Source organism: Sinocyclocheilus grahami, unplaced genomic scaffold (genome assembly GCF_001515645.1).
Source record: "Sinocyclocheilus grahami isolate Dianchi unplaced genomic scaffold, SAMN03320097.WGS_v1.1 scaffold7.1, whole genome shotgun sequence".
Lineage (NCBI taxonomy): Eukaryota > Metazoa > Chordata > Actinopteri > Cypriniformes > Cyprinidae > Sinocyclocheilus > Sinocyclocheilus grahami.
The window spans coordinates 3,377,215-3,394,140 of NW_015505186.1; the positions used below are offsets into that span (position 1 = coordinate 3,377,215).

The window sequence follows — 16,926 nt, forward strand, 5'->3', positions numbered from 1 at the left end:
ATTATTTCACCATGTTTATTTAGGAATAAAACTTGGTGTGACATTAGGCAAATTATATATAAACAAACCCCTTTGTAAAACCCATTAGCATATACAGATAAGAACTAAGCTGTAAAGTTTGGTGTGTGTAACATTTCTGGCTCAGTGCATGAGGGAAAAATCATTTTGAGAAAAAGGCCTTTAAAGATATGTATTTTAACAGAAATCTACAGACAGAAATAAAGTATATTAAAATAAACATCTAGACATGTCTTTTGGATGTTTCTTTTCTCTAGCCTGAAACAGCATGTTATGAAAAGCCCAAAATATCAAAAAGGATCAGTGCATGAAAAAAACAATGTGTTTGCCTGTAATGTCTTGCCTTCAGCACCCAATGAATATGCAGAAGGCAAAAGGTATTGTGTGGCTTCAGAATTTACAATAAGAGTCATATGGATTTCTTTTAAGACACTCTTAGTGCTTTTCTCTCCTTTTCTATCTTGTTCTATCTTGGCAGGCCTAGTTACAATGCCTTTGTTGTTATTATGGGTTAGAAATGTCAAAAGTATGACTTAATTGACTTAATGAGTGTAACTACACCATTCAGTGTCTTTCTCCCTTTACAGCCATTAAAAATTTATATTAAAAAAATATATGTAATATGGTTGCCACATCAATCGACTGGCAAAACATAATTGTATATAGTAAGTCACAATTAAATTCAATCCATCATCCAGCACAACACTTGCTTTTGCCACTAGAGGGCATACTAGAATCAGTTTCCCCCCCTAATCAAACTGCAGTACTTCTTTTATTCTCAGTGTCCTTTTTTAACAGCTTCTGTAGAAGTTCCTGTATATTTGACTTCACATACTATACTATTGTCTCTACTATTGTCACATACTATACTATTGTCTTTGGCATTGTGGGCCATACTCTGTGTCACAAGTGATTAGTGAACTTACTTCATTAGATACATGTATGCATATTTACATGTTGTCATTAGCAAATAACCTATACAAAATTTACGATGTTTATATATTTTTACACAGAGATGTGAAATGAAAATATTGTCACCATTTACTCATCTTCATGTCATCTGTATTGAATGAATGCCTTTTTTCCATTCAACATTTATTGAAAATTAATTGTGAGGCAAATGTGACTTTTTGTGTTCTACAGCATAGATGAAAAAAGTGCTTTGGCACAATATGAGGATGAGTAAATAATTTAAATTTTTGTGTGAATTATCCTTATGTACCCATAATCAAATCAGCACACATGGAAAGCCTTGTTGCACTTCAAACAAACATTTCAATAATTTCCAAGAAAATACAATGAAGTAATTTATTCCTTTAGTTTAGTCCATTACTGGCCATTCATTACAATACAATACAACTTTATTACAATGCAAATTGTAATTTGATTACTCATTACTGAGTGACCTCATAAATATTTTGAGTAATTTATTTTTATTACAATACTCTTCTAACACTCTAATAAAAGATGTTGTAGACGTGTGTGTGGTATGTCAATTCTGTTAAATGTTGAATGTGGATATGAATTGGATATTCATAGTCAACACACAAGTACAGATTCTTTAATACAGTTCAACAAAATCAATCTTGTTTTTTTAATAACCCTTTGCATTTAACCTTTTTCTCTGTAGTAGCCTAGTGTTCACCTTGTTGCGTTTATACAGTTCTTTTATGAATTGCATGACCTCCTCTGTCTTTAGAGTGTATATGATGGGATTTAGCATAGGTGGTATTGTCTGCGTCAGGGAATTATTAATTATCCGGGCGTTTGGATGGATAAATGTTGCTAAAGCTTTAATATTAATACCTAAAAGTGGCAAATAATAAATTGCCACCAACATGAAATGTGAGGTGCAGGTTTTCATGGCTTTGATCCTGTCAACACCATGAGTAATCTTAAAGGGTTAGTTCACCCAAAAATGAAAATTAGGCTGCATTTTACTCACCCCCGAGGCATCCTAGGTGTATATGACTTTCTTCTTTCAGACGAATCCTGTCAGAGTTATATAAAAAAATTGTCTTTGAACTTTCAAGCTGTTTAATGCCACTCAGCGGGTGTTGCATTGCTTCAGTCCAAAAGAATTAAAATAAAAATCGCCCATCTATTAAAAAAATTTGTCTCACACGGCTCCGGGGGGTGAACAAAGGCCTTCTGTAGCGAATCGATGCATTTTTGTAAGAAAAATTTCCATATTCAAAACTTAATAATCACTTGAATCTAGCTTGCGCTTACTGTTGTAAACAAAAGCAGTTCTGGGGGGAATGACGTATGAGGTCGGCTTTGCGCATGCGCCAATCAGAAGTGACGCACGCGGAAACGCAGCGGAGAGATCTGTCACGCTTCCGGGTAGAGGGATGGAGCGAGGACTCAGTATTGCAGAAAATGTGCTTTATTTTAAAATAAAACAAAACAAACAACAAAAACTAACAAAACGAGGATTTGTAAAGAAGAATGTCGGAGGATTTCGATATAAGCCAAGAGGAGACTGGTTTTCCTGGTTGTCCACAGTCTTTTCCTCCGCATTCTCCTTTTATGAGCAGAGGTGAAGGAGACTGCTGCTGCTACCGGCTGGCGGGCTTGACTTTAGAGCGGCCGGTGGGCTTGAAAGTGCAGCGGCCGGCGGCCTTGACTTCGGATCTGCCAGTGGGCTTGAGAGTGCAGTGGCCGGCGGCCTTGACTGCTGAGAGGCGGGCTTTACTTCAGAGCAGCCGGCGGGCTGGTTCTGGATCGGGGCCGGACGCTCTGCAGACACCGGAGGATCCGACAGATGAATTCGGATAAGTAATAAGAGAGATATTACTTATTGGACCAAAAAACAGTACACAGAATCTCTTGGATTATAATTTGGAACTAGATGGATATACTGTTACTTCCTCTACAGTCAAAAATCTGGGTGTTATATTAGACAGCAACTTGTCTTTTGAAAATCATATTTCCCATGTTACAAAAACAGTTTGCCAAGCTACGAAACATGTTATCTGTTTCTGATGCAGAAAAGCTATTTCATGCATTCATGACCTCTAGACTGGACTATTGTAATGCACTGCTAGGTGGTTGTCCTGCATCCTGAATAAACAAGCTACAGGTAGTCCAAAATGCAGCAGCTAGAGTCCTTACCAGGTCAAGAAAATATGATCATATTAACCCAATTTAACAGTCTCTGCACTGTCTACCTATTAAGTTCCGTATCAGTTTCAAAATATTAATACTTACCTATAAGGCCCTTAATGGGTTAGCTCCTGCGTACCTAACTAGTCTTCTACCACGCTACAGTCCATCACGCTCCCTAAGGTCGCAAAACTCTGGACTTTTGGTAGTACCTAGGATAGCAAAGTCCACTAAAGGAGGTAGAGCTTTTTCGCATTTGGCTCCCAAACTCTTCCTGATAACGTTCTGGGTTCAGACACACTCTCTCTGTTTAAATCTAGATTAAAGACACATCTCTTTGGCCAAGCATTCAAATAATGCATCTCATAATCTTGTACTGCAGTTATATCTGATCAAGTGCACATTATTACTCTTTAGCTTGGGTTGAACAAATAATTTTTGCTTGGTTGGAACAGCAGCTATGCTAATTATGTCTCTATTTGTTTCTCTGTTTCTGCCAAGGGATTGTCATCCCGTGGTAACTAGGAATTACACAAGCTTCAGTCTGGATCCAGCCCTTACAAAAACCTGAGATGACCAAACACCTGAGAAGAGATTATGCCAACCCCTCAGAGGACCTCAGATGATGCCAACCCTGAAACAACATAAACTACCAAATTTTGCTACAAGTTTGATTGCAACATATAATCATTGCTGTTAATAGTGTTCATCGTCTGTTTGATTACGTCATTAACTGAATTTTACCATACATTTCTGCCATATGTACATCAATTTGACATAGTCACCACTGATAAGTTACTACTAAATATGTTGTAGAAACTTTGTATCGTGAAAAGCGATATACAAATAAACTTGAATTGAACTGAATTAAAGTTTAAAGTTGAATAAATTTAGATCATCATACAATGCATCACAATGTTTAAAATAGCACTGAATAGTGGGGATAAGTCGCTGCATAATCATAATTAAAGAAACAGTAAATATTAGACAAACACAATCCATAGAGGATCAACCTGGTAACAGAAATCGTTTAATTTTAATCACATGTGACAAGTCAGAGAGCTTCTTTTACAAGATTTGCAGAGCAAGTCTAAAATATCCTTTAAATATTTGTTAAATGTTCATAACAGAAACAGTTCATTTCAATCAAATAATGAAGGTCAGTAAACAGTAATATTGATAAGAACCAAATCTTTTAAAATCATTTTAAATTCTCCCACTGTATTTTATATTTATTTCTATAGTAGCACACACCCTACTGCATTTGCACAGTTCTTTTATGGATTGCATGACCTCCTCTGTCTTTAGAGTGTAGATGATGGGATTCAGCATAGGTGGTATTGTCTGTGTCAATGAATTGTTAATTAACCGAATGTTTGGATGGATAGGTGTTGTGGCAGCGGCAATATTATTACTTAAAACTGGGAGATACAAAATTGCCACCAACATGAGATGTGAGGTGCAGGTTTTTATGGCTTTGATCCGGTCAGCTCCATGAGCAATCTTAAGCAGAGCCAGAGAAATGCAGAAATATGTGATGATGATCAGTATGAGTGGTGTACACATGAGGAGACCAAAGCTAATTTTTCCCATCAATACATTTAAATAATTTTCATTACAAGCTAGTCTATAGATAAGTCCTTGATCACAAAAGTAACTATTAATCACAACAGATCTACAAAAAGAGAGCGTATTCACGAAACCTACAAGTACAGATAAATATGTTACAGAAAAACAGTTCTTTTATGGATTGCATGACCTCCTCTGTCTTTAGAGTGTAGATGATGGGATTCAGCATAGGTGGTATTGTCTGTGTCAATGAATTGTTAATTAACCGAATGTTTGGATGGATAGGTGTTGTGGCAGCGGCAATATTATTACTTAAAACTGGGAGATACAAAATTGCCACCAACATGAGATGTGAGGTGCAGGTTTTTATGGCTTTGATCCGGTCAGCTCCATGAGCAATCTTAAGCAGAGCCAGAGAAATGCAGAAATATGAGATGATGATCAGTATGAGTGGTGTGCACATGAGGAGACCAAAGCTAATTTTTCCCATCAATACATTTAAATAATTTTCATTACAAGCTAGTCTATAGATAAGTCCTTGATCACAAAAGTAACTATTAATCACAACAGATCTACAAAAAGAGAGCGTATTCACGAAACCTACAAGTACAGATAAATATGTTACAGAAAAAATCCACATCATCCCTATTATCAGAAACATGGCTGGTTTGGTTACAATGGCATGATACCGTAAAGGAAAACAAATAGCAACCAGTCTGTCATAAGCCAAAACAATTAGTGTCAAAGACTGCATATTCATGAAATGATATACAAAAAACATATTTGACAAACATGCTTCATATGAAACAACCTGGTGCCCAAATAAAAATGTGTCAATGACTTTTGGAATCAAAGCTGAGCTTCCACACAGATCAGAAAGGGCCAGATGAAAAACAGCGATGTATTTGGCTGTGTGGAGTCTGCGGGCCAAATAAATGATACACATGATAAATGAATTCCCTAAAACAGTCACAACATACACTAAAGACAAGAACACATAGTAGTATTTTGCACGTGACATATTAAAAAAACCATTGATGAAAAATGCTGCAGGACGAACAAAGGTCACATTTGTAGAGGAGTCTGCCTGCATGGAGCTCATGATACCTGTTGTCTGGCTTTTGTTTCACCTGTGATGAAGAACTGTTAAAAATAAAAATACAGAATATTAAAACAATAATTTCATTTCCAGCCACAGTGCATTAATGAACAAAAATGTTTAGATGTTCTTTTGAATCATATTGAACTAATCATTGCAGTAACATCACTAGAGAGAAACAGAGGAAACTCAAAACTCTACCTTGTTCAGAGCTGCGACAATATCATAATTCTACCAGCCATCAACATATTTATATTAGATCAATCTTGAGCTTGGGACTTTAGTTGAGAACTCTTCTCCCTGTAGACTTAATGAAACAGGGGCAGGAGTAAATCTATTTAAAGTAAGCAAAAACACTTACCTTAAAGCTTGAGAAGATGACTTATGAGCATTATTATTATTTAATAATATCAATAATACCAGTGTACAACCAGTGTTTTATTTTAAGCTTTCAAAGTTTTTGATAGTGTAACAATATTATGGTAACATCAATACTGAAGTCCTCTATAAAGTAATTTTCAGTACAATCGTTAAATGTGAGGTATAACACTGTGTTAACTACTTTTTCAAACGAGCTTTACACTTCATAAAACGAGCTTTGGTTTGTGGAATTGACAGCAACCTAGAACATCTGAAAGCTGACAAATTCTCTGGCTGGGTTTGCAAAAATGTATTAAATTGATGCTATAGCTTTACTTTGGGCATTCAAAAACAAAGCTTGCATCATTCCGATTGTAATCGTGTGTATAATATGATGATTGTATTGCCCATGTAGTGGAGAAAACAGAGGCTTTGCAAGATTGTCGCTGCAGTGTAAAAATACCATTATGGCACCTTGACGTTTGACCTTTGGTCTTTAGAGCCTCAACTCTGGGTTATCGTTGTTCTAAACCCTGCTTTTTGCCCCGAGTAGAGGAACGCTTTTGAGGTGTCTAATGCGTGAAACAGTACAGTGTAAAATTATTCTGTGTTAGAATATTACTCCTAGATGCTTGGCAACAGACACCCAATCGCATACCTTGTATTCACGTGCTTTAGACAGTCACAGAAACATGTCGAAACAGTAGTTTCAGCATTTAAGGGGAAAAGTGGTGATGGACAACGTGTTTAGTCCAAAAAGACCATTTAGGAAAAACTTGGTAGTACAGACGGCATATATGCGAAAGATTTTATGTAAACAGGTCACCTGCTGCATTTGACCGATCAATGACACTGACAACACAAAATATACAAATAAGAAGGTTAACCAGGGTTTAATAATGATAACCCAGAATTCCTTTTTAACAGGGTTTAATCGCCCAGGGTTAACCATTTCAAGTGCGAAAAACAACTGGAATCGACACAGTAACTGAACCTGAATCAAAGCTGCACAAATTGAGGCACTATTCATGTTCATAGTACAAACAGTATTGGATGAATTATGCACTAGTTTAACACATAGAATTAAGGAGTTTTAAAAATCTTCATTTTTTCATGCCCTTACGAAAAAGAAGTTTATTCAAGTGTGCTATTAGTATACTTCTTTTATACTCAAAATAGGAAAGTATACTTTCAGTCTACTTTTTATGTACTTCTCAGAAATGGGCTTTATGTACTTCTCAGAAATATACCTAAAATGACATTTAAGTATACTTGACTTAAAAAAAAAGTCAAAGGGCCCGATCACACACCCGGCGCAATGCGGCGCAAGTGTTTTTGCTAGTTTCAGCCCGACGCAGTTCTCATTTTCCCGTTTCGCGCCGCGTTGTTTAAATAGCAAATGCATTTGCGCCCATTTGTGCGCCCATGGGCGTGCTGGTCTAAAAAAGAGGTGTGTTCAGGTGCATTGCTGGAGTGTTGCTATTTTGAGGAACTGAAAATAGGCTGCGCCATAGACCAACTCAAACCTGGTCTAAAGTCTGGCTCAATATTTTTTCAATAAAAAAGATGCCATTAAACAAATATTTAAAATAAACTGTTTTTATGTTGTTTGTACATTCATTTGAAGACTGAATGTGAAATTGATAGGGAAAATAAATTAACACCAACTGCATCTTTTGTGGGACATTTAAAAAATAAAGACCATGTTCGACAGTTTAGCGGGTGCTAAAATAGGTCAAATAAAATAAAACCAGTAATGAAATGAATTCATTAACAAAACCAGTGATTTGAAGCATTCCCTTATTATTCGACTGTTCTTTCAAAATCCAGCAATATTCATAAGAGTTTTATTATGAATATTGATATTTCAAAAAACAACAATGACATTAAAAGGTATTATTAGAGTTAGAGAAATATATGAGACTGGGGTACGCTGGATAAACTGAATCAGCTCAGATAACGTTTTTACACAAGCTTTGGTTCGGTGTCGAACATAACACTAAAGGATATGTGTGAAGAAATGGGTGATTGTAGGTTTTGCAAACTAAATGATCAGTAAGCAGAACAAAATACATGTGAGGCCTTATCACTGGCCGCTAACAATGCTATCCCTCGTGTACATGAAGCCATATCCATATGTAGGTTTTGTGTATCTGTTGTGTCTTATTTCGAAGGCTGTGCCCTCCGGAGGTCATATTTGTCAGTTGCAAACAGTACGTCATTGAGGATGTCTCATTTAACAAAAGTCATCATAAAAATGACTGTTATTCCTCGTAAGGCCTAATTACTGTAATTTCTTTCTTGCTTTGGAATGTAATGGTTGCTTTTCTGAAATTAGACAACCTCTACGACCATTGCAGCCTTTATTGAACTGATTGAAATTGTAGCTGTAGAAAGTGTGCTGATACTACTGACTGACTATGTTCAGAACCCTTTGGACTAGAAATGGAAAAGCACTTAATTCACATGAGAAGATGATTTTGACATTTATTTTTTAATTTTATCTCGAACAGTTACTGTCCTTCTTGGCTTAAATCCTGTGTTACAAGGCATGATGTAACCAGATACAATATTTACAATATTTAAGAGACAATTTCGTCAAGAGAAAACACTCGGACCAAAGCTAAAAACTAAATACACATTCACATTGGATGCAGTAGGTTGAAAAAGTAAAAGTGTATGCTAGTCTATCATAGAAAACCTTTATCATTTTTGTTTAAAAATATACTCTCAAAATACATTAGGTTATGCATAAGTTGTTACATGTAGGCCTGTGTGCTGTATCCTGCATTTCTGACACATAAATAATGTCTGCTATGTCATTGTGTTATTTAACAGAATATGTAAAAAGCTGTTGTAAGGCACTGTATTGAGTACTGTGTGCAGGGTTTACACAGATGTTTATCATATTTGTATATTGCATTAATTTTGTTAAATGAACAAGGTATAATTTAAGGATTACTTTTAATTAATTTAGTTCACTGAGGCACATGCTTATGTGGTTTGTGATCATCATAAAACACCTATGTGAAATTTAACACAGAATGGTGAGAATTAGTGACTGCACAAAATAATAAAGATATTACACATACACAACACATGTAAGAACAAAAAGTTCTTGTGTCCACTATCCAACAGCTGTGCAGTACTCTCACAAATAAAGCTAATCATTAAGCATTTGTAAAAGATGTTATATTGAAAGCAAATTTAATTCAAAGGGATTTTTTCTTTTGATTTACTGTTAACCTAAAATAATAAAATGGAAAGGTGAATACTGCATTCAAAATGTCTATTAAGAATCTTCACTAAAATTGTTGTTCTTAAAAAGGTAAAGAATCACAAATCAGCTTTACTAGGTTTCAGCCCAAAGGTTTTAAACATATTTGGCCTGTTTACAACACCATTTCTCTTACAAGTACAGACAAAATAAAACTTGTTCACAGCTGATAAACAGTAAGATTAAAGCTATAATTATTATTTTTAAATTCTCCTGCTGCATTTCACTCTTCTTTCTGTGCTTGTGTTCACCTTGCTGCGTTTGTATAGTTCTTTTATGGATTGCATGACCTCCTCTGTTTTTAGAGTGTATATGATGGGATTCAGCATAGGTGGTATTGTCTGCGTCAGGGAATTGTTAATTATCCTGCTGTTTGGATGCAAAGGTGTTATTATCGATGCAATATTATTGCTCAAAATCGGAATATAAAAAATTACCACCAACAGGAGATGTGAGGTACAGGTTTTTATGGCCTTGATACGGTCAACACCATGGGGAATCTTAAACAAAACCAGAGCAATGCAGAAATATGAAACGAAGATCAATATCAGTGGTGTAAAAATCAGGAGACTATAGCAAATTTTACCCAACAAAATATTTAGAGAATTATCATTACAAGCTATTCTATAGATAGGGCCATAATCACAAAAATAACTATCAAGCACATTAGATCCACAAAAAGAAAGTCTATTCACAGAACCTACAAGTACAGAAAAAAATGTCACCGAAAAAATCCATATTACCCCTATGATCAGAAACATGGCTGGGTTGGTTACAATGGCATGATACTGTAGAGGAAAACAAATAGCAACCAGCCTGTCATAAGCCAAGACAAGTAGTGTCAAAGATTGCATGTTCATGAAATGATATACAAAAAACATATATATCAAGCATGCTTCATATGAAATATCCTGGTGCTCAAATAAAAATGTGTCAATGACTTTTGGAATTAAAGCTGAGCTTCCACACAGATCAGAAAGGGCCAAATGAAAAACAGCAATGTATTTGGCTGTGTGAAGTCTGCGGGCCAAATATATAATAAACATGATAAATGAATTCCCTAAAACAGTCACAACATACACTAAAGACAGGAACACATAGTAGTATTTTGCATGTGGGATATTAAAAAAGCCATTGATGAAAAATGTTGCAGGACGCACAAAGGTCACATTTGCAGAAGCGTTTGACTGCATGGAGCTCATGATGACTGTTGTCTGATATTTTATGTCACCTGTGATTAAAAGATGTTTCAGAAAAGCATTCAATAACAGAGAATATTCAAGTAATTATTTCATTACCAGTCACAGTGCTCTTATGGACAAACTGTTACGGGGCTGACGAGACGTGAGACGTGCGGATCCATATGCAAGCTTTATTAAAACGACCAGGCCAGAGTCCACAGAAAAAGCCGCTGGATCCTTGTGTGGCCGAGTATTCTGTTACGGGGCTGACGAGACGTGAGACGTGCGGATCCATATGCAAGCTTTATTGAAACGAAGACAGAGACGTGGTCATGAAACAGGCATGGGTCAGATGAGGGCAAACAGGTATATGGTGGGCAAAACACAAGAATAGTCCTAGGGCTAGAGCAGGTCGACGATCGGCAGACAGAATCAAAAGGGGCAAGACAAAAGGGGTGAATCCAGGGAGATCGACAGATAGGGAAAATCTCGGTTACATACATAAAACCCTCATTCCCTGATGGAGGGAACGGAGACATTATGTCCCCATGCCACAACCTCTAACCATCGCTGGTTGCCAGGGACATGTTCTCAGCTCCTCATCATAAAACCTGATGAGTGGATGCAGCTGTCGCCTTATGGCTTATCACTCAGCATACCCAGTTAAAAAAGTCACCCCTCACCACTGATGTAACCGAGACGTTCCTGAACATAACATAAATATTCTTACACAAGAATCTTTGGTAAACTTTGTAGTGCTTTTCTACCATCAGTTCAAACAGCTACTGTTGCTGAAAACATATAAATGAGGCCGTACAAATTTATACGAATTAGCCACCAAATTTGCCAAATGTAACTGCCATGAGATTGTGTTGGAACCGTTTGAAACTGTAATGTATCGAACAGTGCTCTAATAGAACTGCTACTGAAACTGACAGACCACGCTCAGAGCCATTTGGACTACATATGGAAAACCTTTACATGTGTGACATTTGTTTTTTATTAATATTATCTTTAACAATTAATGTTCTCGTCAGTTTACACAAAGTTGAGGTAACAACGCACACTTTTGACAGAAGTTAAGATTATTTTCATGAAGACAAAAATCTGACCAAAGCTAAAACTACACATAAATCCACACTGCATGTAATTGGTTAAAGCTAGGTGTATTATATTTTTAACAGTGTAAGTATATCGTGAAAGCTGTATCCTGCATTTTTGTCATGTAAATAATGTGTGGTATATCATTGTGTTATTAATATGGTCAATATGCAGAAGCAGTTGTATGGCATTGTGCTGAATACTATGTGGCCCTATGTAACTGTTTATCATAGATGTATATTGAACTTATTTTGTTTATTTTTTTGTGAGGTAAACAAAAATTTGTGGGGTAATTTTCATTTACTTTAATGGGTTTAGTTCACAGAAGCCCATGCCTGCATTACATGGCCTAAAATCATGATATGATGTAGTCCGTGTGAAAACAACGTCAACTTTAAAGGGTTAGTTCACCCAAAAATGAAAATTTGCCCACAAATTACTCACCCTCAAGTCATCCTAGGTGTATATGACTTTCTTCTTTCAGACGAATCCAGTCAGAGTTGTATTAAAAAATGTGCAATGCTGAACTCATATACGTCATGAGCCCGGAGCTGCTTCCGTGTAGGACTGTTGGCGCAAACTACATTAAAGTGATTATTACGTTTTGAATATGGATATTTTTCTTACAAAAACACATCGATTCGCTACAGGAGGCCTTTGTTCACCCCCCGGAGCCATGTGAGACACTTTTTTAATGGATGGGTGCTTTTAATTTAACTTCTTTTGGACTGATGCATGCAACAACTGCTGAGTGGCATTAAACAGCTTGAAAGATCAAAGTAATTTTTTTATATAACTTCGACTGGATTCGTCTGAAAGAAGAAAGTCATATACACCTAGGATGAATTGAGGGTGAGTAATTTGTGGGGTAATTTTCATTTTTGGGTGAACTAACCCTTTAAGGATTACTTTAATGGGTTTAGTTCACAGAAGCCCATGCCTGCATTACATGACTTAAAATCATGATATGATGTAGTCTGTGGTAAGCAAATACCTTCTAATGTGTCATATAGCATAGAATGGTGAGAATTAGAAACTGCATGAAACAATAAACATATTACACATACATTATCCATACAGTAACAAAAAAGTGTCAACTGTCCAAGAGCACTGCAGTACTGATAAATACAACTAAACATTATTCAGAAACATTTACATTTGTTAGATTTAAAGCAAGTGTAATGCAAAAGTTTTTTTTAACTTACTGATAATCTAAAATCGTTAGCCAAGATGAGTACTGCATTCAAAAAAATATTTTACAAATTTTACAACTTTGTTCACACAAAAAAAAGGAATTACGAGAAGGAAGGAATCACAAAGATGCTTTACTAGGTTTCAGCCCAGAGGTTTAAAACATGTTTGGCCTGTTTACAACACAGTATCTATTACAACTACAAACAAACTTGATCACAGCTGATAGACAGTGAGATTAAACCTGGAATTATATAATTTGTATTACTCCTTCTGCATTTCATTCTTCTTTCTATTATAGTGTTCACTTTGTGTCCTTTGCAGTTCTTTTTATGGATTGCATGACCTCCTCTGTCGAGCATATATGACGAGATTCAGCATAGGTGGTATTGTCTGTGTCAGGGAAGTGTTAATTAACCTGGTGTTCGGATCAGAATATGTTGTTATAGATGCAATATTATTGCTTATAAGTGGGAGATAACTGATTGCCACCATCATGAGATGTGAGTTGCAGGTTTTCATGGCTTTGATTCGGTCAGCGCCATCTTAAGCAGAACCAGAGAAATGCAGAAATATGTGATGATGATGATGATGATCAGTATAAGTGGTGTGCAAATCAGGAGACCAAAGCTAATTTTTCCCATTAAAATATTCATAGAATTATAATTACATGCTAGTCTATAGACAGGACAATGATCACAAAAATAACTATCAAGCACATTAGATCCACAAAAGGAGAGTCTATTCACCAAACCTACAAATACAGAAAAAAATGTCACAGAAAAAAATCCATATCACCCCTATGATCAGAAACATGGCTGGTTTGGTTACAATGGCATGATACCGAGGAAAACAAATAGCAACCAGCCTGTCATAAGCCAAAACAAGTAGTGTCAAAGACTGCAGATTCATGGAATGAAATACAAAAAAACATATTTGCTAAACATGCTTCATATGAAATGTCCTGGTGCTCGAATAAAAATGTGTCAATGACTTTTGGATAAATAAAATGATACACATGATAAATTAATTCCCCAAAACACTCACAACCTACACTAAATACAAGAACACATAGTAGTATTTCACATGTGGGATATTAGAAAAGCCACTGAGGAAAAATGTAGCAGGATGAACAAAGGTCACAGTTGCAGAGGAGTTTGACTGCATGGAGCTCATGATTCCTGTTGTCTGTTTTTTTGTCACCTGTGATTAAGAACTGTTATAGAAATACTCTCAAAAATACAGAATATTTAAATAATTATTTATAAAATATATAAAAATGAATATTTAGAATCTATTTAGAACTTTTTGTTTTGAAGGTAAGAAAGGAATTGCAAAAAAGCTTTTCTAGGTTTCAAGCACAAAGGTTTTAAACACATTTGGCCTGTTTACAACACAATATGTGTTACAACTACAAACAAAATAAAACTTGCTCACAGCTGATAAACAGAGAGATAATTATTATTTTTAATTTCTCCTGCTGCATTTCACTCTTCTTTCTGTGGTTGTGTTCACTTTGCGTTGTTTGTACAGTTCTTTTATGGATTGCATGACCTCCTCTGACTTTAGAGTGTATATGATGGGATTCAGCATAGGTGGTATTGTCTGCGTCAAGGAAGTGTTAATTATCCGGGCATTTGGATGCAAAGGTGATATTGTAGATGCAATAGTATTACTTAAAATTGGCATATAAAAAATTGCCACCAATAGGAGATGTGAGGTACAGGTTTTTATGGCTTTGATACGGTCAACACCATCGGGAATCTTAAACAAAACCAGAGCAATGCAGAAATATGAAATGAAGATCAGTATCAGTGGTGTAAATATCAGGAGACTATAGCACATTTTAACCAAAACAATTATCAGAGAAGTATCATTACAGGCTAGTCTATAGATAGGGCCATAATCACAAAAATAAGTATCAAGCACATTGGATCCACAAAAAGAAAGTCTGGTCATAGAACCTACAAATACAGAAAAAAATGTCACAGACAAAATCCACAGCAGGCCTAAGATGAGAAACATGGCTGGTTTGGTTACAACAGCATGATAATGTAAAGGAAAACAAATAGCAACCAGTCTGTCATAAGCCAAGACAATTAGAGTTAAAGACTGCAGATTCATGAAATGATATAAAAAAAACATATTTGCAAAACACGCTTCATATGAAATGTCCTGGTGCTCGAATAAAAATGTGTCCATGACTTTTGGAATTACAGCTGAGCTTCCACACAGATCAGAAAGGGCCAGATGAAAAACAGCAATGTATTTGGCTGTGTGAAGCTTGCAGGCCAAATATATGATATACATGATAAATGAATTCGCTAAAACAGTCACAACATACACTAAAGACAAGAACACAAAGTAGTATTTCACATGTGGGATATTAGAAAAGCCAATGAGGAAAAATGTAGCAGGACGAACAAAGGTCATATTTGCAGATGAGTTTGACTGCATGGAGCTCATGATGACTGTTGTCTGGCTTTTTGTCACCTGTGATGAAGAACTGTTATAGAAATACACTCAAATACAGAATATTCAGATAATTATTTAATTCGCAGTCTCAGTGCATTTATGGACAAATATGTTTGGATGTTCTTTGATATAACCTTACTGAACTAATAATAAAAAAAAATGTTGTTTCAGTAAAATCATTAGATAGAAACAGAAGAAACACATGGTTCATACTTTACCTTCTCCAAACTGGAACCATCTCATAAATTTACCAGCCATCAGCAAATATATAGTTAGATTATTCTCTTGAGCTTGGGACCTTTTTCTCTATAGACTTGAGGATAAATGGGCAGGAATCTATTTAATCTATTTAATCATGGGAAAATCAGCAGTGCTACTGTCCACAGAGCATCACTGTTAGCAGCCATCAAACTAATGGTATGCTAATCATGGGTGGATAGGAGTAAGTCCATTGTACCAAGAAACAATGTTTTATAGGATAAATATAGAAGGGTGCAAAACATACAAGAGCATCATGGTTCCAAATATATTTTGATAATTAAAACAACAGCATATTTTATAATGCTTGAAAAGACAAAAATGTAATTGTTATTGAATAACTTACATTTCAGACACAGTTACTTTGTCTATATTTGCCAATAAAAATAGTTTGATACTAAACCAAAGCAGAGTAAACTATTTATTTCTGAGCAACACGTAGTCCACCTAATTTTTCAACCCAGAAGTAAGCTATTTTCTGCGAACATGCGTGACTTCACAAGTAAATAAAGAATAGGTTAAAAAAAACTAGATGAATAACAAGTCTCATAAATGGTAAATCTATTTGTGCTACAAATCAGTGTGTTTATGATTACAATAATAAATTAAAACAATGTTAACAAATATATGAGAATCAGAAAAAGCTTTGTTGCCAAATATGCTTACACACACACACACAAAGTGTTTGTCTTGGTGACAAAAATAGATAGGAATCACATACATACGATTCAAGCAGCAAACAGATGGCACAAGAAGCCTCGCTTATTCTAGAAGCCTCTTAAAGCAATAGATCACCCGAAATAAAAATTCTGACAGTTAATCACTCTCTAGTTGTTCCAAACCTGTATGAGTTTCTTTCTTCTGTTGAACATAAAAGATGATATTTTGAAGAATGTGAGTAACTAAACAGTTGCTGAGGGCCCTTGAATTCCATAGTATGGGGGGGGAAAAAAATACAATAAATTAGGGACCAGAAACTGTTTGGTTACCCACATTCTTCAAAATATCTTATTTTGTGTTCAATAGAAGAAAGAAATTCATTGAAATCAAAAACTAATTCCAGTGGAGGTGAAGGGGAGCAGCCACTGGAGGGCGCTTTCTAGGAGCGGGCACTGGAGAGCGCTCTGAGCTGGGTTCAGGGGCTGGAGCCCTTCCTGGGCGGAACTGGGGATCAGGAGCCCTTCCTGGGCTGAACGAAAAATCAGGAGCCCTTCCGGGGCTGAACTGGGGATCAGGAGCCCTTCCTGGGCTAAACGAAACATCAGGAGCCCTTCCTGGGCTGAACGAAA

General features: G+C 36.0%; 3 protein-coding genes and 1 pseudogene across 3 annotated transcripts; all 4 read right to left on the minus strand.

Moving 5' to 3' along the window:
* Window positions 1-3,432: 3,432 nt before the first annotated feature.
* On the minus strand, window positions 3,433-5,797 carry LOC107589911 (olfactory receptor 1500-like; the record flags this gene model as incomplete). Its single annotated transcript, XM_016278490.1, has 2 exons — window positions 4,863-5,797; window positions 3,433-3,442 (listed from the first exon to the last, which is right to left on the minus strand). Coding segments are annotated over exons 1-2 (945 nt in total), but the record flags the coding sequence as incomplete, so codon positions are not given.
* A 3,837-nt stretch (window positions 5,798-9,634) lies between these two features.
* LOC107589561 (olfactory receptor 51E2-like) lies at window positions 9,635-10,633 on the minus strand. The gene has a single exon (XM_016278055.1). The coding sequence runs from the start codon at window positions 10,631-10,633 to the stop codon at window positions 9,635-9,637; it is 999 nt and encodes a 332-aa protein (XP_016133541.1).
* A 2,575-nt stretch (window positions 10,634-13,208) lies between these two features.
* LOC107589572 (olfactory receptor 24-like) lies at window positions 13,209-14,080 on the minus strand (annotated as a pseudogene).
* A 291-nt stretch (window positions 14,081-14,371) lies between these two features.
* Window positions 14,372-15,370, minus strand: LOC107589922 (olfactory receptor 1-like). Its single transcript, XM_016278500.1, has one exon. It carries the CDS (start codon window positions 15,368-15,370, stop codon window positions 14,372-14,374), a length of 999 nt encoding a protein of 332 aa, XP_016133986.1.
* Window positions 15,371-16,926: the final 1,556 nt, after the last annotated feature.

Excerpts from the sequence above, each read along its gene's own strand:
- LOC107589561 (XM_016278055.1), bottom strand. The coding sequence starts at position 10,633 with ATGAGCTCCATGCAGTCAAACGCTTCTGCAAATGTGACCTTTGTGCGT.
- LOC107589922 (XM_016278500.1), bottom strand. The coding sequence starts at position 15,370 with ATGAGCTCCATGCAGTCAAACTCATCTGCAAATATGACCTTTGTTCGT.